At 40.8% G+C, this 27,021-nt stretch overlaps 1 protein-coding gene across 1 annotated transcript in view; it reads right to left on the bottom strand.

Annotated features, from left to right (window-relative positions):
• Positions 1-27,021, bottom strand: part of tanc1b (tetratricopeptide repeat, ankyrin repeat and coiled-coil containing 1b) — a 97,976-nt gene that overhangs the window by 52,837 nt on the left and 18,118 nt on the right. The window contains exons 3-4 of the mRNA XM_086220068.1: positions 12,509-12,715; positions 1,659-1,763 (exon numbers count right to left, since the gene is read on the bottom strand). Of these exons, the coding sequence (XP_086076194.1) occupies positions 1,659-1,763; positions 12,509-12,715 (312 nt within the window). The remainder of the gene's footprint in view (positions 1-1,658; positions 1,764-12,508; positions 12,716-27,021) is intronic.

Genomic DNA, 27,021 nt, shown 5'->3' with positions numbered 1-27,021 from the left:
AGACCGCAGGAAGCTCTCTGACCTTAAAAAATATTGGTTGTTTCTTCAGCTCAGTGAGAAGTGAGTCAATATTTGAGAACATGTACAGTACAAATAATTCCCAATGCTACAAAACCAGACCTAAATGTCTTGGATGCCTGGAGCTGCTCATAGAGAGCTGTTATTGAGCTATATAAACAGATGTCCTAAATTAGGCTGGGTACTGTCCTAGAGACTGCTCGTCATGTGGTATCTTCATCACATGACCTGATCTGTAATAGTTTGCGGAAGAGTTTGGGGTTGACTTGGGAATGACGCAATCTAATCTTGATATTCTTTTTATTTAGTTTCATTTAAATGTGTGCATGTGTGTTTCCTCTGTGTTGGAGAGTGAGGCTATCGCATTTCTTCTTATATTTTATGGTAGCAACAGGAAATATTCTTTCATAAGTCTGAGGAGTCCGTTCTAAAGTTATATGCTTTGTTCACATCAAATTTTCACATCACTCTTATGTAAGTTGAATATCAGCACATGAATGAGTGCCAAACTACTTGTGACATCACAAAATCTGCTTGCAAGAACTCAAACTTGATTTTAAGTAGGGGAGAAGCATTCCAACTTCCCCAGATGAATTTAAAAAAGCCTTTGAGTGCCAAAGTACACATACATCAAAGCTCAAACATTCAAATGAAGTAACAAGAAGAAAAACATTTCGGAGTAGATGGGGGATACCATGACAACTGGACCTAGACTCACTCCATGTTTAAATTTCTGTTCAAGTAGTCAAACCAGCTCACTCAAATATTTATCTGAGATCACGGCTCATACAGATTAGCTTATTTACTCTGTCAGTACACCAGCTGTCATGTGATAACATTTACCCGCTATCTGCCGGTAGCTTCATCGAAGCCGAAACACTGCCTGTGCCAGCTGAATGTCAAGGCACACCCCTCGTGTCTTGGTATGCAACAGTCACTGGTGACTGGGCGGTGCTGGGTTACTACTGTCTGCGTATGTGAGCCATGTACAATCAGAGGGCACCGCTTTCTGTGCTGCTGCCTTTTGCTAAAGATAACGCAACTCCACTTAAGCCTTTGGGAGGAATTTGAGCCTTCCCTGCTCTGCTGGAAATCAAAACAGAGCACTTAGTGGAACATTACCCCTACACTTACAAACACACAACTTCCAACACAAGAGAGGACAGACAGCAATAACACTGAAGGCAAACCACACAAAAATGTGGAAACATAAGAAAACACCAACATGTTCAACTACTGAAAACTTCAGGATGTTGTCCTCATTACTCTGAAACAAATCCCGTGCTTCCTTCCCCACACGGCAGAAAATGGACTCATCCGTATTCTTAACACACACTTCCAAATAAACGCAGCACTGTTGTGTGTTTGCATTAGGGGCTACATGAGGGTACAGAGTTCACACACTATGGTGTATACATGGACCACTTATGATGTCACCAGAGAACTGTCGCTGATCTCTCAGACACAGCAGTAACATATGGCACAACGAAACACATGCAACATTGTGGATTCCAGCTGACAGTAAGTCGGTTGCGCCTTCTTTGGCCAGTTTTTGTGTAAATACAACTTTTTAAACTGTCCATAAAATATAAGTAGACATACATATGGGACTCGGAGTGATATACAGATGCAAAACTCACCATTATGGGAGGACTCCTTGTTATCGGTCACCTTCCTCAGAGCTGAAACAATGGCATCCGACGGAACGCGAGGACTCTCCACATATTTTGGCTTTCTGATTGGACCTGCCAACACGAACCAAAGATACAGAGAATATGAGCGAGGGAGAGAGAATGTGCAGAGCAAGAGAGAGAGAGCGAGAGAGAGAGAGAGAGAGAGAGAGAGAGAGGGGTAGAGCAATGCAAAGAGGAGAGACCTAGAGAAACGAGAGACAGAAAGAGAGTTCTTGCTGGATTAACGTGTTCCAGATGGGACTAAGGATGAGAGGTGGTAGTGTCTTTGTTGGACAAGCTTGGCTGCACTCCGTAGCTAACGTAAACTCTCTCTCCCTCACACATACACACACACACATACACACACTCAATGTGCTGATAGCTACTCTGGTCCGTCTGACAACACAGAAATTGTCTGCATGGCTGCAGACTCCTAGTAAAACACTGCAAGCCAATTCTGGGAATTTAACCTACAACAGGAAACCACAGCAATTAGCCTCTTAGCGAACTTTTTAAAAATGAGTGATTAAACACACATGCACTGTTGGGGATGTAGGAAACAACAAAACAGAAAAAGTTTTTCTTCTTGTTGACCTGTGAGCTATCCTTCCTCAGTATGCCCTCCTTTTGCTGCAAGGATAATTTAGTTAGATTAAGGTCCAGGTGTTCAGATGCAAGTATCTGGGACAGCAGTACAGGGCTTTGAGGACCATCTTTAGCTTAGAGTCAAGGTTAGCTCTGTTCCCTCTGCTTGCACCATGACAAAGTTAGAAAATCCCACAGCTCTGCACAGAATGCTATCTCACTGTGCCGAATTTCATAATAACCATGACCACAGTTCCCCCCACCAGACATACAGCCCTTTTTTTTGCAACATGAATGTGTTTGTGTGACTTTAAGGATTGGCTCCTGTTGCATGCCACATATTCTGAAATAATTGATTTTGAATCTGCGCAGTAGCAAGAAACAATAAGCATGTACTTTGAGGGGTGGAGAATCTTTTCTAAGAATGAGGAGAGAAATGTTTATACATGCAGGAAACCCAGCAAAGACAGTAGACTAAATACTGAGCTATGAAACAAACATCTCCCCAGCAACAAGCTGCAAGTCCTCTATGTCTAGCCCACATTTTTCCTGTACAAAAAGGAAATGCATTCCTGAGTCCAGACACAAGAGCAAACATCAAACAGCAGAAAACTATTCTAAAAACAGGGGGTAACTTTATTATTCATATCCATAGTGTTAGCATGCCTCCCTTCACAACACTTTCCAAGCTTGACCTGAAAACTGAAACCTGATCCAAAACCACCTCCTCTTCTTCCTGACTGTTGTTATCACATGACAGTGAATGTAACACCAGACATAACACGACAATAAGATGAAAGAGCAGAGATAGTCATTTCCTAATACCACATCCAATATCAGTCACTTCAACCCCAGGAACAAAAAAAAACAAAAAAACGCACTCTTCTAAATCAGATTAATACACATCTCAAACCACTGCTGCACTCATGGCCGCAGATATTAACAGCTGAGATGTGAGTTAGTGTCAGAGGAAGCGTAGACCTACAGCATTCAAAATGATATGAGATCACTTCTGCAACACATCAAGCATGTGGGTCAGCTTGATGCACAGTGCCATCTATGGATGTGCAGCTTGAAATGCATATGTGTATGATGAGTCTGATATTCCAGGGGGAGTTTCTGCCCCTGCATACTCTACAGTTTGTCAGCAAAAGACAGTAAGACTGTCATTAAACAAACTAAATCTCAACGCTAACTGACTGAGGAAGAGGGGAGAAAATAAGACATGATGACAGTGACGCTTAAAAAGCATCATAATTTAAGGATTAGGTTCCAATCATGCCATAGTCCAACTCTGAAGCTTAACCATTCAGCTGTAGTTGGTCAGGCACAAACTATTACTCAGGAGTCACACAGCTCCAATTAAATGAGGACAACAGAGACAGAGGGAGCTGTGTTGGAGACACACTGAGTGTGCACTTGGTTAAAGATATTAACCTGAACTACCAAATATGTTCCATTGACTGTATTTCATCTAAAAACAACAGGGGGGCACAGCTTGAATAATCAACACCAGATGGTTTAGATTCAGTTAACACAAAGATGCCAGGAGGAACACAGGATTTACACATGAAATAGCAAACGTGGCTGGCTATCAGGGGTAATTTCAGGACACATCGAAGAGCTGAAATCGGAGATGAAAAGGCAAAGACTCGGAGCTGTCTGTCTCGGAGCATCAGTACCTGACAGACAAAGCACAGGAGGAGTTCCTGTTTAGGTCAGAATTTCAACTATGGTTTTAAAGGGGCGCTGTATTTTTACATTTCTATTTGTTGCTAAGCGTTGAAGTTAAGTAAATTGAGCAGTTGCATAGGAATTCTGATAGTGAATCAAATTGTAAGGCATTTTGATTGATTTAATATTTGTTGTTGGTCAGGATGAAGGGCTGATATTCGTGTGTACCTGACTTTGAAGAGAACAGGTTATGACTGTCCCAAAAAATCTATGCTATACTGTTTTTTTTAATGTTTTTTATATATTACAATATATATGTATGTATGTATGTATGTATGTATGTACAGTATGTATGTATGTAAGTATATGTGTGTGTGTATGTATGTGCGTATGTATGTATGTGCGTATGTATGTATGTGCATATGTATGTATGTATGTGCGTATGTATGTGTGTGTGTATGTATGTATGTATGTATGTATGTGCATATGTATGTATGTGTGTGTATGTATGTATGTATGTATGTGCATATGTATGTATGTATGTGTATGTATGTATGTGCGTGTATGTATGTGCGTATGTATGTACGTATGTATGTATGTGCGTATGTATGTATGTGCATATGTATGTATGTATGTGTGTATGTATGTGTGTGTATGTATGTATGTGCATATGTATGTATGTGTGTGTATGTATGTGCGTGTATGTATGTGCGTATGTATGTGCGTATGTATGTGCGTATGTATGTATGTATGTGCGTATGTATGTGCGTATGTATGTATGTATGTGCGTATGTATGTATGTATGTATGTATGTATGTATGTATGTATGTGCGTATGTATGTATGTGCGTATGTATGTGCGTATGTATGTATGTATGTATGTATGTATGTATGTATGTATGTATATACATACCACCTCTAAAAATGATGCCAGGGTCCTCACTCAAGCAAAACAAGCAAATTCCGAATCTCCTCTGACTCTGGTTTTAATCAAAAGTTGACAGACAGTGAAAAAATTGCTGGTGCGAGGCCCACTACCAAACTTTCATAAAGGGCAAATGTGGATTAAAATCAGCTTTGGTAAGAAAGATGGAAGGCACCAGAGTCACTGATCTCCCGAGCCACATCCACAGATGCTATGGAGTCACTGTAGATTAAGAATGAACATCACACCTGCTGCTTCAAGTCTGAGTAGGAGCACCAGTATCTTCCTCTACACTTCACTTCTTCTGCATGGTCAAACTGCATCATCAAAACCAAAACCTTCTTCATATGACAGATTAGCACATATTCATACAAAAAATGCTCTGAAGAGTTGCCAATTAAAAGTGTATCTGGATGCATCATATCAATGACTGTGTATTGACATGCATATGGAATGGATCCAAGAAGCTGAAATGCACCCCTACAATCTAAATATACAGTAAATGTATAGGAAGTTGAGTATTTATCACACTCCTTCCAGATTTCTACAATCAAATGGGGAGGAAAATGATCCCAAGAAAGAATATTGTGGTGATATTCAAGAGAGACACCACCCAACTATCAGCTTGGTCACATCTCAGCATTCCATCTTAGAGGAAGACGAAACAAATTAAAATGCATTCAGGTTTGAAGAGAGCCCACGCAGAGAGCATGAAGAGGAAATATCTGAATCTGATGTCCTCGACAAGGAAACGGGCCTCTGTCCTCCAGGGAGGCTGCTGGAAAGACCTCAGCATAAGCCACATCTCGATAAACACACTTGTGGAGCTTTAAATGCTCAAGTGAGTTTAACAAAATGGGTTACATGGACACTCTAGTGATGGATGGAGTTGTGACATGGAATAAGCTTTAAAAAGAACTGCAACCAATCACTCAGGATTGATTAATCTGCACATCATATTCTGGATTCATTAATTCATCATTTAGTCTGTCAAAAGTGTGAATATATTATTAATACTGAATACTGAGTAGTACCACATAAAGTTGCCCTCTAAAAAAGTACTTCTTTCCTCCCAAAAGAAGTTTAAAGCCTAAAGATATTCAACTCGTCACATGTGAACTCATAACTGATGCTGTATTTTCTGGTCAACTACGTTTTCCCTGCTCTGCTTACTAAATTTTAGTGAGCTGACAGATTCCATACAGTTAAATATCAATGATCCGTGTTTCTCACATGCTACATTATTCCAGATTATTTATCCACTGTGAGAATGACAAAGACCCTGCCAGCTATACATCAGCAAGCATGTACATGTATACACATACCAAACAGTCCAGCAATGAAGACCACCAACCCACAATGTCCAGTCAATACCAATCAAAGAGAGGGTTGTTCATGCTTGGGAAGTGATCAAGCAGTTTTCCCAGCATTCTTCAAGATGGACTCTGACTTCTTCACATTTCAAGTCTTCAATGAGACCGTGTGTATCCTTTTTGGGCAGTAAAAGGAATGAAAGCCAAAACAACAGCCGTCTTTATGTTCCAAAATTTCATTCTTCAGCTGCAAAATGCTCCATGACTCTAACTGCTGCATGACAGCCTCTGTGCTATTTAACATGGTGTGGAGCGCTGGAGATATGCTTTGTCACATTAATAACCACTAAGCTGTTAATCTTTTCACTGTTATTGTTGCAAAACAGCCGGGGAGGTATTACAGGCATACTGCTCTGTGAACTACAACATTTGATTCATGATTCATTGCCTTATACATTACCGTCTGACATAGTGCCGCTATCCCCTAGGGTTGATGTAATTTCTCCTCTCCAGCACCGCACTACCTCTTTAACAGTCACAACTAAGCTCACACATGATGGATTCAAGAACTGTCTTTATGTGGCACATGTTTCTTTAAGTTAATGAGATTAACTCACGCCATTAAAGATGGAGAATGTTTGTTTCCATTCCCCTAACCATTGACAACCTTATATGCAACATCACTATACCATCTGAGTGCTTCAATTCTCCTGGCAGACTGAGGAGCTGGTGAGTGCAGTGTCTCTGAGGCAGAAGCAGAATTTGGATTCCACTGTAGATTCACCGTTGAAATAGGGGATTGCCTGTGATAAGGAGCCAAAATGGGAGTGTAGTCAAGTGCAATGAAGTGAAGTGAAGAACTAGGTAGAAGTTTTCACTGGGTGCCCATCAAAGGACCCTTTCAAAGGGTCCCCCTCAACATCACAAGATCTTCTACAGCTCAGCTCTCAGAAAGACATCAATATTCCCTGAGGGCTGCCTGGTTACTCTCAATACCCCAGAGTTAACTTCAGGAGAGCACAGCTCAAAGTGACTTTGGAGAGAGTTCCTATCCTCTTGATCGAGCAACACAAAACAACAAAATGAGAATTGCAGTGTATCATTTGCTGGAGAGAAAAATGAGGATATAATATGAAGATCTGTCTGCGAAGAATCATTTCAAGTGTTGCTAAAATGGTTGCAGGAGGTGAGTTGAGGAGCGGGTTGTTTCAGGTCAAACAGACACTGTCCTTGAACTGCTGACTGTCATATTACTGATACTGATCATTTAAACATTGTAAAGTTAATGTACAGAGGTTAAAATAAACCTATTTTTTTTATTGTGAAGTACTTTGAGGTGCAAGTAAATAGTATAAAATTAACCAAACACTACTGTAAGCTGTTTTATTTGTTTCAGTTGCCCTCAGACGTCTGCCTTTGTATGAGTGAACTAACAAAGAGGTGATGGAGGTTTTGGTCTTTAACTACTTCCAGACTCTACAACTGTGAATGGTTAAAGACAACAACCTCAGGGAAGGAAGTTTGAAAAGTGCAACAGACAATGGGAGGGGTGTTTTTTGATCGAGGAGGGGGGTTCACCATGAACTTTTGAATAAAGTTTGTGTATTAATCATCATTCATTGAATATGAATATTATCACATTAAAGTGTGCATGTTGATGAAATGGGCCACGAACAGGGTGGAAAAAGGGACAAGAGGAAGACCATCGCCCCTTGACAAAGCACAAACATCCTCTCCTGACCCCCCACCCCCTTCCAAAAAAAAATCCAAACTGCTACATCATTCACAGGAAAATGTGTGCAGTGACAAGATATTCCCATGAAGCACCAGGATTTCACAGGGCTTCTGTCTCAGCTCACTGGACTGTTCTCCAGGGAAGAGGTAGGTAATATAAACATATCCATTTCTCCAGCACAGTCAAAAATGAGACTGCAGGACAAAGAAAAGCCATGATGTGTAAGAAAAGCAGCCCACTCTGATGCAAGGCAGGCCAGAGGCCCATGTAGACATTGTGGACATGATGTGCATTGAAGCACATCATGTTTAGGTACATGCATTGGCAGGTGGGGTAAAAAGGACAATTCCTGGCAGAAAAGAACACACCCGTGGAAAATGCTCAGTACAATGGACCTGACTCAAATAGACAATACAAGCTTTAAATGACCTCTTGCAAAATCCAAAGAAAGGTGATCTACTATATTTATGTTTCAATATTATGGTTAATAGCTTTTTTGAATAAGTGAAACATCCAGGCTTTTCAGTTTAAAATCTAATATTTCAACACATTCCCAACATTCTGGACAGAGGTATACATCATGTACATTATGGATTATTCACATATTCAGTTATCTGAGGTTGGGATGTGTGACACTCGTTTATACTGCAAAAGATTACAACTTTACGAGGCAAAAGTGAGAGTCGACAGGTTTCCACATGGGTCTTAGCTCTGCAATTCTAAAGCTCGATTTATAGTCAGTGCTATGAGTGAGTCAGATAAGCGGCTGAGAGGTCATGGCATAGGCCACTATCAGTTAAAGTCATCACCAACTTGGCTTCAACTTGCTTCAACAAAACTCTACACTAAATTCTAACACTGGGAGAGACAGAGCTAATCACAGTGTGAATTTCTCCTACTCCGTAGATTTTTTTTCTTTACAAAACTGTTAACATCACAACAGTGGTTGAGTCCAAGTAGAACGTGTAAGAAAATCTATAAATGATTATCATGTCTTGCTCATCTTGACAGCCAGCCTCTCTCCTTGCTTTAAATATGTTTGACTAAGATACAAGAGAAGAAAAATATCCTCAGGTTGAGTTGAGATGGAGAACGTGAAAAACTGTGCTCTCTGATGGTGATTAGTTGACCTGTGGATGATCAATGAATTAATCAAGAACAACTATTTCTCATATTTCTATATTCACAACAGCACATCCCCAACAGCCTCTGTGTTACTACAAATTAAAATGAGATGCCCTTCAAAGATCAGTGCAGTGGCAGTACCATTATCACTTGTGTATCTGCCATCCTTTGACTTTCGTTCAACTCTTGTGGACCTGTACTGTCAATATCCTCTTCTATAATAAATAAGAACTTTCAAACAAATCGTGTGCTCGACACAACATTGAAATATGTATTGTGACTGTATATACAAAAAGGTGGGTGATGATTTAACAGCATAATCATGGTTGTTCTTTCTAATTAACTGGGAAAATCTGGTGCTTTAAATCTCCACAATGACACAGTAACATATTACAGCCATAAGAGGTCACTGTAGGGATGCCCAGGAGAGAAGGAATCAGACGAGAGATCACCGCTAGTCCCAACTAATGAAACATATCTTTTAAAAAGAATACACTAATGTGTTGTCATCTCAGGTCCTCCCAGTTAGGACAACTGCTAAAGTTTTTGGGATTATTTTTCTATAACCTGAACTACACTGAAACATAGTGTGTTCATTCAAGCAACATTCTGGTTGCAAATGTCCTTCCCTGTGCGTTCAGGGGGCCTGTAAACCATTAAGACTGAGAAGCCTAGGTGCTGGTCAACACATGTCAGGGTGCTGGGTTTCATGGTTAAACTCTGGGGTTTAACTGATCAAAGTTGTGGCAGTCAACGCCACCAGGACTTTGCAACTCAGGCATCCATCATGTTCCTAATTAACTCAATGTTTCTCTGTTCTCCCCTGTGATGTTTTCATGAAAAGACCCTCCTTAACTGCAATCGATTAGCCAATGTGTCAGGAAATGAAGCCAAGCCACAAAATACTTTCTGATTCTGTAAAACCACTTCCCCTTAAAAGGCATTACTAATGGCTGGATAGCAAGGAGAACATATGGATGGATGGGAATCTGCACTGAGAACTTAATGTAATACATAAATCAGTCAATCTTGGGACTGGTAATCAAAACTCATTATCATACTTTAAATTTGAAACCTGATGTGCACTGCCTCATTCACTGATAGCCAAGATCGTGAACATGAAGACACTTCATGTTGAGTTAGTGCAGGGCCTGCATCTTTTAATGACTCTGATGTCATCAACACCTTTTTACTTTGTTCGAAAATCCATTCTCTCTACGTCTGTGAGCAGGACGAAGCCAGTAGCTGCAAAACCCTTATTGTGATAACTCTAATTAGGAGCTGAGATCAAATGGCAAGAAGCAGGAAAAACATGAATGCACAAAAGGTTGTTTTTTTTTTAATAAGAGGAAACTTACTAAAAACATATATAGGTGGATTGAGATGCACAGGTCCTGCTTTAAAATGACCAGTCAGTATGACTGAGCTGTACTTGCACCAATGAGAATTTTTACTCATGAATTTGTTAAAATAATCTGAAGAATTCTAGCAATCTAGGGTGATTCTACAAGGACTGATTTTACTGACCATTCTGTTTTGGACCAAATGTCACACTTTACATGGTTCCTTCAATTTTCACATTTAGAGGACAGGGATGTGCAATCAACTGATTGACACACTACTTGTTTCTCCTCTTCAGCTCGTCAAGGAAGGCAAAATGCAGCATTATGACTCATGTTGTTTTCGTCGCAGAGCTGAGACATTTCCTACACTATGTGTTTATTAACTGGAGGTGTGAACTCTCCCCCAATGGGTTTTCACAGTTACCTGAGAGAACAGTGCCTACAGACCATCCCCCAAACCCCATCTCCTAGCTGTCCTCCATAACATCCTATCCCCACGTTCCTCCACGACTCAGGGCAGTCCAATTGGGAAATGTCTTTAATAAGTATTGCCCCCGCCTTGGTCCTCTGGTTCCTTTTCACCTTCACAAACTCAGGCTCTTCATTCAGCTTCTCCTTCTTGTTCACTCCCTCCAGTCTGCAGATGTACATAACATCAGCGCTCTTTGATCAGCTGCAACTGTCATCACCAATCCAGGATCACACAAGACAGATGAATTTGTTTTAACTTGAGTGGCATCCCAGCAAATTAGACTATGTTCTAACATAAAAAAATATTAGCTTTCCTTCAATTTTCATTTTATAAAAGGAGTTAGCATACTTGTAATTTTGCTCACAGTTGTCTATAGAAATATTATTTCACTAAAGTGCAGTATTGTGTTCTTTTACGGCAGCAAGGGTCAGTTTTTGAAGTAAGTCATTAGAACTGTAGAAATGTGCTTTAAAAATCTTAAGCAAGAACATTATTCCTTTCCAAATCTTAGGATAAGTTAATTATCAATGAACATCTAGAACTTGCACAGCTGAATCATTTCTCAAGTGAAGAGCATAACAATTGATAAAGCTGTACACGCCTCTACATCAACAGATCAAAGTTGTTAGCACTCCAAACAAAAGCTAGATAGCCCCCAGATGAGGGCCACATGTGAGTGGGGCCACACTGACCACTAAAAGGATTTCTATCCTCTTTGCCAAGTCTCCAGGATACAAAGACTCAGGTTGAAACAAGCTCAGCAATAAAGGCGTCCCTTGCTTTGAAGCACCCCGCAGTTGCTGACAAGGTTTGTAACATGGTGGATAGAAGGAGCCGAGGAGGACAGACTATTAGATCTAGTGTAAACACACGCCCATTACCAGTCACTAAAGTGTAAACACCCCGAGCAGTTGTAGGGACCACTATTTTGACACAAGGTGATCAAATACAAGAATGAAGGCATTTCTCTGTAAGCAAACTGAACTCGGTCTCACTACTGGGATGCAGAACACTCGGCTGTAATGTCTTACTCATCCCTTTGTAACTACAAGCTCACAAGCCAGCAGTACAGGTGTGTAATGACCCTGGACACATCAAACCCCAATCACTCAGACCAATCCTGAGGTTGTTTGGGCAGCATTTGACCATATTCTTTCAGCACATACGACCTGGGCAACACTGAAGGGCCACCAACTCAAGTGATGTCCACTGTACAAGCTCAGACACTTCCAAACGACATTTGTGTCATATATATTACATTACACATTACATTATATTACACATTGTCTGGAGATTTCAAAGACTCCCAAATTGCCGAACCACCCTGAAGTCAGCAGAGAAAAACAGCCTGAGGTTCTATCTGTAATCTTTACAGATATGAGTCACATTGTTTACATTTAAACTGTTTACATGCAAGTAGAGACCATGTAGGTGTTGATTTGCATAAAGAAGCAGGAAAGAGAGGTCCAATCACAATTGGTCACTCAAAGCACATTTGGAGATCACGCTCTCATTATGGGGCTGAAATAGAGCAAGAAGAACTGGAACAACTTTTCCTTGTAGTACAATTATCTTGTCTTAGTTGATTCTTAAAGTGATATATTGAGAAGAGACGAGAGAAGCTAAAATTAAGACCCAAACAGTACCTGGTGATCGTTTGCTAGGTCGTAAGGGCATCATATAGGACTGTCGTGGGAGGAGAGGTGAGGAAGGGAGCGACATGGACACTCCCTTGGCAAGGCTGAGTCTGAAAACATCATCTGGGACATTGGGGTGACCACTGGGGGCACCCTGGAGCTGGGGGTTTCCCTCAGTTGGGAATCTTCTCTGGAAACTGTGGCTGTGAGCATCACCTGTTGAGGAGAACCACAGGGTTATTACAGATGTTATAAATAAATCCAATGTCATCAGGTCACACTCATGAGGTTCATGAGGAATCTAGGAAGCGCACTCAAACTTGGCAGCTTGTAACCTAATTATGTATAATGGTCAACCAATATGGGTTTGTTAGGGTCTGATGCTGACATTTCAGAGCAGGAAGGCCGATAGTAGGTGTATAATGATGACATCATGTTGTTGTTTGCTCAGTTGTTAAATAAATGAGATCTTAAAAAGCTGCTCAACTTAACACATCCATCCATCCATCCATTTTCTATACCGCTTATCCATTAAATGTTGAAGGGGTAGGGGTGAGGGGGTGGAGCCTATCCCAGCTGATATTGGGCGAGAGGCGGGGTTCACCTGGACAGGTCGCCAGTCTGTCACAGGTCCATCACGAGCAATTAGGGGTTCAGTATCTTGTGCAAGGATACTTCGACATGGTCACCAGGGGATGTGAGGATCGAACCAGCGACCCTTCGGTTGCTAAACGGCCACTCTACCTTCGAGCCATGCTGCCCCTTATCAACTGAGCACACCATTTCATTAATGTTATTCTCAGCTCACATGCACTGCCTGCCAATGTGTACTTGTGATTTAAAAAAAAAATTCACTCCGTAAAAACTACTCTGTCAAAACCACTGCTGGCAACCTGCATCTTGCACCCTCGCATGCTGTCAAGATTTTCTTTTGAGGCTGCAAAGGTGTCAGACTCAGGATACTTGTATGTGTGATAGTGATGAATTTTGACTGTGAAGAACAAGTTTGTTTTTCATTATGTCAGTTGACACTAAAGCTCCACTCCCATCGGCCAAAAGCCCGCCAACACAACAACAGTTAGAGGACGCCATGCTTGATAAGTTGCTTCACATGTTGCCAGGTCCACAAACATAAGAACAGTTGAACTGGTGGGTGGATGCCGGAGAACTCCAGACTACGTAATATGTATTTGAACCAAGGATCATGGGCCAAGAGCATTGCTCAGGCCACGGGACACATTAGAAGGACATGCAGTTATTAGGGTAAATAAAGATGTGTCATTGACCACTGAGTTATGATAACATGTTACTCATTAATCATACTGGCTAACTGTTCTTGGAAAACTATTTGACTGCAGTACTACAGCGGAAAAATGGTAGTAAAGTAAAGCTGCATGAGTACAATCTATTAGTAGTATAGTCACAATAGTAAAACCCTTACAGTTTATTTATATCCGCTTGTCATTAACTAGGTTTACATAATCATGGTGAACATGATTCTAATTTTGAAAATGAAAAATCTTGAAAAGAAATAATACATTGAAGTAATTATCTGGACAATGCACCTTTGCTGAAGTGAGCGACATTCCCGATGCTTGTTACCCCTGAAATTCAATACCTACCATGTCCACTGAGGTTTTCTGAACTGGGGATATAAAAAGTTTAACAACCCTGAAGCAGAGTCTGGTGTTATTGTTGAGGTTACGAGTCAGGGACAAATGGAATCAACAAAAAAGTGGCCTTGAGGCTGAAGAAAAGAACAATATTTCAGTGAGAACTGGTGACACTAGACAGAGAGAAGAAATTTCACGTTATCTGAGATAGGTGACCATGAAATATTTAGGCTTTTTCTCCCATTTTAAAATAAATGTACTATGGGTAAGAATTTGAGATGAAGCAAAAGGAAAAGAAAAACCACCACCTTGCACTGAGAACCCAATACTTGAAAGTACAAGTCATTTTACCTGCTTATACTGCGGCATAAAGCTGTGTCCTCTGAGGAGTTTGAGGATATTTTAAGGATGCTGTGTGTTCTACTACTGTTTACGTTGCCAGTATTTTTCTGATATTATCACCTGCTCTGCCTGTACCATATCCATCATTTTACCTACATGATCATGGATAAACATGGTGTGATTTATCCATTGTAATGTACAATGATAAAAGCATCCCCGTGTTTCTCTGCTACCTTTGACGTTATGCGGTGCTGATTTTAATCATTATTAGACACCTGTTTAACAGATTACTGTTTAGTTTCTGTTGTTTTATGAGCAGAGGACCATGTTGGCATGCATACAGGTGAAAACACAACAAAAGTTCACCCGTTCAAAATATAAACAGCTGTTGCCCAGAGTCCATGCAGCTGCTCATTTTAAGAAATCTGCTTTGAACGCTGGTGAATTTCAGCTGTAACCCTTAAAACATAAGCCTTACAACAAGTTTAGGAGATTACAAGACATCCGAAATCTATTATTCTTCCAAACTATATGGAGGTGGGAAGCATTCTTTTTTTGTTCCCCATGCAAAAACACCACAATGCAACTCTACAGTAATCTCAAATAACCTTTTATAGCTGGTCATGGTGCATTACAATCCAGCTGTACGGAACTCTGCCAGCTTTCAATATAAGACAGTACAGTTCTCCTGTAGTGCCTGTTTTTCACACATCATCTTTTTTTCTCAGGGCAGTTATGTTACCCCTTTCCCTACAATCAAGCTTGCAACTTTCACTAGACGTTCCCTACATTTTCCCATCTCACCTATTAAGATACTGTCAAGGTTCCCCACAGTCTCCACAGATGACTTAATTCCAGACTTGCAAATGACTTTACCTGGCTACAACATTGCTCAGTGGACTCCAAGGATGGGAAAAACAGGTTTGAAAGAAGTGGTCCTGCATGGAAAGGCCATTCTAGTCATGGAGCGGGCTAAGAGCAAAGTAATTTATTCTGTGGTATCAAAGTTGCCTACTCATCATGGCTACAATTAAAATGCATGAATTGTTAACCTCAAGCTAGCATGTAATACCTCGCTAATAATATGTATGCAGACTCAGTTTAATCATAAGTGCAGATGTGGCGAACCACAGTAATGACAATTAGCTCTGGTTCTCTTTTCAAGACTACGAAGACTTTTGCAGATCAGCAGTGACGCCTGTCTTCAGCCAGAGCTTTGTAGAAATCACTGATGACTCATCTGCCAGACGCAAACTACTTAGCATCCTGCTTCTCTCTTCAAGTGAAGAGTGTTGCTGGGCTGCCAGGCTAATCAGAAACAGAGAGCCGTTTTCTCCACGCCTCTGCCTGTAACAGGAAACACAAAGCTGTCCTGTGTTTTAAAAGGCTGCTAAACAAAGAAGAATGCCAGACACAGGAAACGGAAAGGTTGCACTGACACCTCTGCATGCCTTCAGACATGGAAAAACCTCGGAGTGGCCAAAAGGTCATTCAGCCAAGGCCAGAACCTGTCATCACCCTGACCCGAGTGGGACGTTCTGCACCCATAATCAACACGGTTAGGTACATAGGCCACTGCATGTCCTGAGTGGGGGCTCGGGAGTCTATCCATACAGTGTTTACACAATGTGTGATGGTGACAGGTGATTTCTAAACCCCTTTGTACATATATCCATGTTGATAAAAGCAAAACCAATCATTAATCAATTAAATGACCCTAAAAAGTGTAATCATTATCGATTTTTTATTTTCAAGCTATAATATTCCAAAAATCGATCAAAGAAAGCATCTACATTGCATTCCTGCATTCCTACATTTCAAGGTCATATTTGTGATTAAAAAATGATTAATGTTTGTAAGTTTTTGGCTGCTGGCCGTTCAAAATGATATATTTGAATATGTTCAGTTTGGCTTAGGAAATCTCCAACAATCTATTGACAATTGTCAAGATTGACTGATCAGGAAAATAATTCTCAGTTTCATGCCTTGAAATTATGAACTTTAACAACAAAACATCATGATTGTGATAACCGAGGTAAAACGAGATAATCTGTCCAGTCTTCTGATAATATCAAAGATGAAAACATAAAACAGCTCAATGCGGCAATGTCTCCTTCCCAGCACCTGTGACTGGAGCACTGGCTTTTAACCTGATAAACAAATATACAAATGTAGCCAAAACGCCCTAAAAATAATATTCATGGCAATTTTATGGTGGTGTGATTTTATTGGTTTAGTGCTACAGTTAAAGAACCTGTTAAAAGGCAGCAGCTACTTGGTGTACTGTGAAAGATCCCTGCGGTTCGTTCACTTGCTGCACTCACAGCAGGTCGACGCTGATACAGGTTTCAGCCATATTGCATGCTAAAGAGATTAAGACAAAGTTGTAATTTTGGTAGCTGGTCCTGAAAACAAGAGGCGCCACATGAAAGCTGGTTGTCCAAGTGCTGGTGAACAGGCTGCAGTGTGTCACGGTGACTGCACTGCCATCTGACCGATACTATACAGAGGGACACAAGGACAGAAATTCGCCAACTCTATTTCAGTTACTTTCCTAAACCCTGGTTCGGGCAAGGCCTGCAATTTCAGCTCCTTCTGTGGTCAAGGAAATCAACCCTTTCTAATTATACAGTGCTGCCCCAAGATGATGTAAAAATGATTACAGTCCCTTGTATGCCCGTTGCTCCTCATCAAAGTGAATGGCCAGAGCCCACGAGGACATGTACAACCCATAAAAACAGTTCAATATTATTTCAAGACATTGATTTAAAAAAATAAGCATGAGCAAATCAATTATTCTAGCAGGTCAATGTGAGTCAACCTTATACGGTTATTCCAACCGAACTTCCATCTCCCTGTCTCCTACATTTGCAGTAATGTTAAACCCGTATTTTTTGAATTGGACTGCATAAAAGGAAAATGTAAAACCTTAACTGGCTGAACCTTCATGAAACTGCAAAAAATCCTATTTTGTTCGAATTTCACTCTGTTTGTCTCGTATCCATGGGTGTAAATCTGAATGGTTTTTCTTCAGCGCTAGTAAATCTGCAATGATTGTGAGAAAACACAATGACACCCCCCTAAAGATGTAGACCATCAGTACAACTACATAGGGTTGGACGATTATACATTGTGACTGATATCAAGGACGCCCACGAGCCTCTTTTCAAGTTCACCAAAGAAATTGTGACTTTTAGTGCTCTCCTCATTTTTCCAATCTTAACAAGAAACTTCAGCACATAATGATGTGAGTTCACATGAGAGTGATTGAATTCATCTTGGTTCTGCTGATTTGCCGAATTATATGTCTATTCATGCGTGATGTGTTTAAAAATCAATTCAGCATGAGCTGGCAGCATGGAGGATAAGGAGTTGGCTGCAAAATATCACTATTAGAGCAGCGGTTCAACTAGATTTTGGTGTTACCTAATTTAAGACCTTTAAACCTCTCTCTCAATTGTACAGCTTTATAAAGTATTACTTGCTGATTAGCCTCTTGACAAAATAATGCCTGTGGGCCATAAGAACATCAAGTACCCACTAAACTATGTAGTCAACCGCTGTGTTTTAGTGGATACCAGTTTCTGTGCAAAGGTAGCTGTGTGAAACAACACAGTGAAAACAGCAGAAAATCTTCTCGCTTGTTTAGAGGCAGATTGAAGAGGTTACTAACTGTAAACATGCAAACAAGTATGGCAAAAGAATTAAGGAAACAAGGAGGAACAAGCAAAAAAATGCAAAGGCGCTCGTATGACTAGTCTGGGCTAATATGACAGACTCTGTGGAGGATGTAGATAAAAATGGCTCATTCTAAGCTAAAAACAACATCTCACAGCCATTCTTAGTTTCAGGTGTTGATACACTAAATAAAATATAGTTATGAAAAAATATATTCAGTTTCTACAAAAATACCCCCCCCCCCCCGTTAATATATGGACCACAAAGAAAATGAAGAAAGGCTATAATTAATGCAAATTCTTTCAGTCGACAGACAAAGCACGATGACCATAGGACAATCCGCCAAGGGGGTAATTCTCCCGCTAGACTGAGTGCCAATGTGGAGTCCCTGTGTACTTCCGAGACCAGGGTGACAGTCTCACAAAAGCTGTCATGGTTAACACACAGCAACCCACAGTGAGAGGAGAACCAGACAACGAGGACTACAGAGTGGGGGGAGGGTCTTTGGGGCAAGTCGTCTATGATGATGATGGATAATTTAGATCTAATGTGTTAATGAGATGGAAATCAGTCTGGTTAAAATGTCAAAAAAGTACTTAAAGATAATTTTGCAATATTCAGCGCTGAGCTTCCCATGAGGGCTTTTGTATTTCAGGCCACTCTAGTAGGTCGGTGGTCGCCATAGGAACAGTCAAGTGCTCTTATTGCTGAGCTGACCTGATTCTTGTCAAATATTTTTCATTTTACTGATGACCCTGAGTTAACTAGCAAGCAAGTGAATAAACCGAACTGGACAAAATACTGTGCACTGCAAAACTGGTGTGTAATTCCAGAAAGCAAAAGCATAATTAGGAAAAATATACACACAACTGAGCACATTCTTCCTCTTGGCAGATTTTGCACAGTGAGCTGTTAATATTACCAGTGAAATTCCATTTTATTCAACTGGACAGGGTTGGTTTCAAGGAATTACTTGTCGATGCTGGTGGTCCCTTAAGGGAGGGAAAAAACTGTCAATTTTTAACTTGTCAGCAACAGGAACTGCTCCTGCAGCCCTGAAACTCACAATTTAAATTCATATGTTTGATAGTGACATTACATATGATGTTTTATGCAAAGCTACAACAACATGACAGCGGAGTGTTTGAGATGCTAAACAAGACCCTGTCTGTATTTCTCTCTGATGCAGAGCTCTGAAGTGGCCTGTGCTCTGGAATGCCTTCATACTGGCCCCAGGGGAAGACAAGGAGGGGGGTGTGTGTGCGTGCGTGTGCGTGTGTGTGTCTAGGGGGAAGGAATACATGGGGGGGGGGGGGGTTACACAGGGCAGGCACCATGACATTTCCCATTCCTCCTCATAAATCGCCAATTTAAACGGGAATCAAAAAAAAAATATTGCCGACAGACAGTGTCTATTACCAAGTTTATCTGAGCATCTTAGAGGACAGGGGTGAGAAGGAACGGACAGGAAAGACACTGCTATGACATTAATACCTGACTGGAATGCTTGTGTTTAAGTCATATTTACAGGAGTACTACTTCAAGTTTTTGACTGACTTGACAGCAGCACCTACAGAGAAGCCAAGTTTAGCCAAGATAGCCCATCATTTTGATTGTGAGCTACAGAAAAACTACCATGTCCCAGTCAAACAGTCCCAGCACTGAGACTCAAGGTCAACAGAAGCAGGAAGGATGTCACTGTGTTTCCACCACTTAAATGTATAATTATGAAAAAGGTACACATGCAACTGCCAAGTGAGAAAAGTAGATTACAGAAAAATAGACATGATGTAGTTCTCATAATGCACATTACCCATTACTTAACATACTGTCCTATAAATTGTTTAGGTTTAGTTTTGGGGTTTTTTGTATTCGTAAAGATCTGTTTGTCAGTTTACATTTTCAAATTCTTATAAAATATGAGTGATATGGTATCAGGACACATTTTACTCACATTATTGAACTCCTTTGTGTGCATTAGACTCAGTTCTATTGTAGAAAATAGTGGTGCAGAGGCAATAGGTGAAACAACAACTTGTTACACGGTAAGTACAATAAATGTTTCCCTGATAGTATTTATCTGTCTAGACCATTTCAGCTTCTCCATGGTCGACGCAGGACATCAGTAAATGTAAGTGAGCCACGGTATCAACTCCAAACACCTGAAAGTCAGCACAGAATATCTGTTATCCTGAATCTGGAGACAATTGGCACAGAAGGATTTCAGACCCTAACCCCTTACCCTAAACAAGTCACAGCATTAACTGTGCTTTTTGTCAATGAATCGTTTGAACTGGAAAGCTGCTGACTGGAAATGTCTTCACTTCCTTGTGTGTGTCACACCTATATGAGGAGTGCTGCTACTAAACCAGACAAGGATACTAACAAAGATGGACACACAGGAGTTTATTATTCCACTGCTTTAGATGCAGACTTCCCCTCACCATAAATAAGTTAGACATATGTGATCGATTTTTACTGAGAATTAATATTTTATACCATGTTTAATACTCCAGTGTTAGTGAGGGGCTAGTAATATTTCTTGACCCAAGGTCCACAACACAAAACATCAACCCAGAAGAGACCCAGACTTACAGGAAGGAGGGAGAACACATGTATGTTTGCTATTAATAATTCCATTTACAAAGACCTTGTTTCAGGAAATCCACTGGCATCAGCCTGATGGAGATGGATAGCATGGATGTGGAAATTCCACCATGCAGCCAAGAGGAAAACATCAGGAATAGCACACCCAAAGCCAACAGCATCAGCATCAACCACAGTTTAGAGAGGCAGTGGCTGCTGAACTCACTTACATTTACTGATGTCCTGCGTCAACCATGGAGAAGCTGAAATGGTCGAAGTGCCACAAAATAAACTTCCCCTTGCTGTGCAAACTACCACAGAAACGTGTGTGCATACAACCCTACAAGCTCTGAATGAAAGAGCCTTCAGCACTGCTGGTCATGTATCTTCCCATCGCTCCACTCTCAAACTAGACAAGATGGACATGCTGGGCTGTTGTCTGATGACTGAAGGAATTCTCTTAACAGAGAACAAAGCAATACAAACAGACAGAATTTTTAAAAATACTTTCATCATGTGTAAAGGAGCCGTGTTAGGCTTGCTAAAATAATCTGTAATATGGGCGTTGTCATTTATAACATAGCAAGTATACTCAAGAAACATCAATAGTTGTATTGATGTAAAAAGTTTTCTGGAATAATTCGAACTTTTTTTTTTTCTCTAAAACAGCCCCAATCCAAACCAACGTATGGCCAGATGTATGGGGATCATTTATTACCTGAGGAAGTCTCCATTTTACTAGCAAGCAGCACTGGATGGTGTATTTGTACAACTGATGGGCTAACAGTGCATTAAAGCAACAGTAAAATCATCGTTTCCCACATGTGTTTTGCTTGGGGTTAATACCACCAATGTTGTCTAAAAGTTTTCGAAACAGCTGGCAGAGACTGAGCGAAGAAAGATGGAGGATGGAGCACACCTATCCACACTATCATCAGAGGTGGAAGAAGTGCAATGCAGCCTGAAGCACAGTGGAGGAGGTTTGTTCTGAGATTTTTCTACCAGACTTCCATCTTCAAGTAATAAGTATAATGCAGGTCTGAGATGGAGTGGAATATATTTCCAGGCATAACTTGCAATGTGGTCTGGAGTGCACTGTTGCCATGGAGATCTGGTTGAACAACAGCTTTTGATTGCCATTAGCACAGATCATTAGGCAGGGCTTCTTCTGGGGGCCAGGTGAGGTCATGAGAACACCAGTTACCCCCCTGGACAACAGGCTGCTCTGTAATGCCGAATGGACGAGGACGTGTCAATAAAGCTGTCCATCCAGAGACTAATCCCAAATGCAAACAAGAACCAGGGCAGGTTTTACAGCTTTGTACCATCTGGAAATGCTGGTTAATGGTGAATTTAATGCACTTTGAGGGCCAAAAGGAACTTTTAACCAGTAATACAAAGATGATTGTTGCTTTCTTGTTATGTTCAAGATTACTATTAGATTTCCTCTCCACACTACTCTTCCACATCTCGTACAGCATGCTCTGCACTTCAAAATATATGCTTCTCAGTGTTCAAATTGACAATGATCTTCCTGAAATACAACCTTTAAAATACCATGGACGTAAATATCAAGAGGGAGCACTCAACACAAACTAAATGTTTCTCAAGCAATAGGCACTATATCCCCCTGTCCCTTTGAGGCTGGGCACAAAGGAACTGAGGTCATTAGTTCAGCCTGCCTCAAATCCTCCTGAGCTAAGGATGGCAAGACATTAATCTGCTGCAGACCCTTAGCAAAAAAGGATCTCCGTGCTCAGAAATGCAGAACAGAGCAACATAGAGCAAAGTAGGACTGAAGAGAGAAAGGGGGCCCCAAGCCAAACTTGACCAGGGGTCTCCACAGAAACCCACTTTGACAGCTGAAGTTGGAGGGATGGCATTTGATGGGAAAAACAAAATATCTAAGTCAAGTAATGCAGCTAAGAAACTTTGCACATCTCACAAGTGACATGACATTCCTCTGCATTCAAATTCATATGTTACACTCATTTAGATGAGAGACAAAGAAAAATGGAAAATTCAACAGAAGGAATGTGTCTGCCAAAGCACGTCACGCTGTAATTGGAAAAGCTTGTGGCCTGCTGACCTCTCCAGCCAGTGAACTGCCACGACAGCCACTATCACCCTCTCAAAGACCATTTTAAAATGACATGGCATGTTAACTGATAAACTTTTTCCTCTCTTTGAGAAACCAAAAAAATCCCATTTGACCCTGGATGGGTAAGGGGTCGGTGAAGGGGGTTCACGACTGCTTTGTTGCTGTGGTTTAGATGACATGACCCTCCCTGCTTCCTATGAGTCCTCTTTATTTGTTTGGCTTCTTGTCCTTTGCTGTGCTCTCACTTCCAAGGTCACAGGCAACACAATGCTCAGTGTGTGTGAGCCAAATTCAGGTAATGGAGATTGGTCTCCTGCTGCTACGCCAGACCCAGGAGCCTCTTCGCCATATTGTTTATTCACGCAGAAAAAAGGACAAAACAGGCCATGATACAATCTTTGGCACTTCTAACCTCAAAGCTTTACTACATAAAGAAGAACCCTGTTCACCATGTTTTTAAATTACAAGAAACATACTATTTAAAAAAAAAAAAGAGTCATCTTGATTATCATTGTATTTAGATAGAACAAAATTAATCTACATTCAACCCATCCTCTACAGAGAAGTTGTGTGCAGCAGTCCAGGTTTCCTTCTACTGCCTCAATCAGGAGCACCACCAGGATTATTAACCGAACATTCAGCTCTTTTGATGGTGGGGGGAAAACACAGCACCAAGAGGGGGGTGCACACAGATGTTCTTGCACAGCCAGAACATATTAACTCCACACAGAAAGGGCCTGGAACATGCAGAGCTTAAATCCAGACCCTTTTCACTCTGAAGGAACAGTGCTAACCACTGAACCACTGCGCTGCCAGACAACCTGGGATCAAATTAGGAACCATCAGAAGTGATGTTTTCTGTATATCTCCTCAGTCCAAAGCCACTGTTGCTGCAACTGAAATATTAGTACCAAAGAACAAATAGTTTTCAGTGCAAATGAACACCTTAAAAGTGAATAATCAGTGTTGATTTATGCTGCATTCAGAAGCTTGACTCAGCAGCTCTTCCTCATAAAAGATAAAGGTGTCTGCTTTCTTAGGTATCCATTTTTATGTTTTTGAAACTGAACTGCAAAAATCCCACACAGCACCGTCCTCATTAATCTCAGAGATTGTGAAGGAGCTGGCAACTGCGGTTCATTCCTTTTCTTGCTTTCAAATACAGAGCTGGCATATTTTAGATCCCACACTGTCCATAATAAACACAGCCACACATGTGATCTCTTTTACATTAAATCTACACTGCTGCATTACCGACTGTCTGGTCTGGAGTACAACAACAACAACAACACACACACACACACACACACACACACACACACACACACACACACACACACACACGACTGGTTTCTGCTGGGGATAAGGTGAAGCAAAGTGCTTTTCCTGCAAATTTAATATGAGATATCTAATCATCAGCAGAATTTTTTAAAGCCTTCTTCACGCCTCTTGGATCAATGATACTTATTAACTCCTTTTAGGTCCCAAACTTTTGCACTGAAAGACAATGTTTTAAAAACTCAGTTGAATCAAATCAACTTCATTGGTGTCACAAAAAACAAAAAACAAAAACAAAAACCCACAAAGATAGTTCTCTACCCCAGCTCTAATGGGAGCAGGTGTAAGTCCAAAAGAAAGCCTGAATCTTTACTAAAGTCAGTGCCACACCCTATCAATATTGCAGTTAATACTACACAATCATGGTTACCGAGTTCTGCAGAGGGGGGAAAAAAAAACAAGACAAATTTAGTCTTACATTATGTTCTGTGAAAAGAGTAAAATTCAGAGCACCATCTGAGGGCAAACAAGTCAAATCTCCAAAGATGTCTTTACATTACGAAAAAGGAAGTGTAGTTGAGGCGTAATGTTTGTTGTAAAAGACTGCAAACATTTAACAGTAAGATATGCTGACCAGGTTCACTTCGTTCCCAAAAGCCCTTATTTTGCTTTTCAGATGGAGCGACAGGGAGTGTCTAATGTGGATACACCTGAGGTTTGTGGGCGTATGCAACTCTGCGTGTGTGTGTGTGCGTGTGTATGTGTATTTGTGCATGAATGTGTGTAAGCGAAAGATGTGGTTTGAGCTACGCCCTGCTAATCGTTGCCTGCTGGCTGTGCAGTGCTTTGATAGCCATGTAGGTCTGTGCGCTCAATGGTCCCCTTTGTAAATCAGGTGCATTCTTTTCTCCACAGGTTTAAATTGTACAGCAAATATCTGGATATGAAAATCTAGAAAAAACATGAGCAAAAATGGCAAACAGAAGCCAAAAAGGGTATTTCACAATTACATGCATAGTTTTCTTGAAACTGAAGTGCACTGAAGGTAACCTCAATATCACAGTGTGTGCTGATTAGAGTGGTTGCAGAGTAATTACACTAGAAGTGAAGTAGGAGCTGTGATGCTTATCTGAGTTTCATAGCTGAATGACTTCCTTCAGTGGTTCTGGTCTGAGCATGTGTGTGGCACAACATGTCAGTCAGCCCTTTTGAGATCAAACGTTGTATGTCCTCTGTGGTCTAGACATCTTGTGGTGGATGCCTCCTGCTTGTCTGTCCATCTTGGTGTGACAACCCCGACTCACTAAATTTATGAAACAACTTCAGCTTAATTACTGCACTGTGCTTCACTACACGATGCATTCCTAACTCACCTGGAACGCACATTTATCCTAGGAAAGAGCATGTTAAATCTTCCACCCCCACCACGAAGAACACCACCAGGGAGTTTTCTTGAAGTTCTCTAAGAAACCACAGGACAAGGAGGGAGTGTGTCTTAAAATGGCTGTGGTAGATATGGCTAGAGGAGAAGCTGCCACCCAGCTGTTCACAGAGAAAGACCAGGCCAACAGGGGCAAGTCTGACACTGGAACCTGTGGGCAGACTGTGTTTGGAACAATGTTTGTTCATGTCTGACACTGTGTCTACACAGCAGGCGTAGCACCACCATCTGAGAGTACCAACCCAGGGCAAAGAGGATAAACACAGGTGTAAATAATAACATTCATGATGGCCCAGTTCCATTTAGGAAGGTCCCGGAATAGTATGCTGGCTCACCGGAATAGCCGCAGCATACTAAATAGAAGAGAAGTATAATTGATTACTTAACTAAAAAAAAAAAAAAAAAAAAGGCTAATGTGAAAAGAGCCAATTGAGAAAAGGTCAACCTGCGCTTTGGAAGCACTCAGAACTTAACATGCAGCTAGTGTTTTAGGGTTCTCAAAACTGCCTTATATAAATCTAAAACAACGGCCGAAACACTTTCCGTGTTGAAATAGCGTGACGAGAGGATTGGCCGCCGTTGAAATGTCAATAAAGGAATTCATTGTGATCCAGAACTCGATGTGCTGCTTTCTCTCACTGATGCTGGAAGACACACACTTAATCAGCAATTAACAGACTCCTCAAACAATTTTCATTTACTGGTTCAATGACCAAAACTGTTTTCTGAAATTAGAAAGATGAAAGAATCCTGTAGAACTGTTGCTGATGTTCTCAAACAGTATGCGGTTAATTATGAGAACGCTGAGCAAAGATGTAATCTTTCCATTTGTTGTAGTCCAGAAGAAATAGCTTTATTATTCACCTTCAAAAACTTGGTTCAAAATGGTGTTTTAGCTGTCAAAAGCTACATGACACAAAAACCAAGAGGGTCATTAAAATAACCTAAGTAAATCTTCCGATTTACATTTTTTCTATATGACCAGTAGCAAATTAATATGTTTTGCCTGAATAAACAACAGTCCATCATTTCTTTTCTGTTTGGATTGTCCAGCCACCTGTGGTTATTGTTTACTGAGGCAAGTCTCGCAATAACAGTTAAAATTCCTGATGTGAAACCCCTCCAGGCAGCTGAAAGTGAAAGAAAAAGGGAAGGGATCTTTGCGCTACTTAACTTTATCACCACAAAGAGGAAATTTACAATAGCAAGAACAAAAGAGAGATTACAGAATTCATAAAGGCAGCTTCTGCGACATCATTCAGCCAGCCAAAGCACAATAATTACTAAAACTGCAACACTGGAGGCTTCAAAAATATCTTGATATCTGGCTCTGTTTACAGGCTGAAGGAAAACTGGACTCAAATCTTTGCAAAGATCATATTTATTGCAGAGTTACAGAAAATTCAAAACAGGCAGTTCATTTAATATCAAAATTCAGGCAATTTTGAGATTCATACAAACGCTAAATACACACTCTGCAACA

Source organism: Aulostomus chinensis, chromosome 12 (assembly GCF_037954235.1).
Source record: "Aulostomus chinensis isolate RoL2024-O1b breed Wild chromosome 12, RoL_Achi_v1.0, whole genome shotgun sequence".
NCBI classification, from domain to species: Eukaryota; Metazoa; Chordata; class Actinopteri; order Syngnathiformes; family Aulostomidae; genus Aulostomus; species Aulostomus chinensis.
Note: the sequence above shows the minus strand (reverse complement) of the source record. Positions and strands in the feature narration are given on the sequence as shown.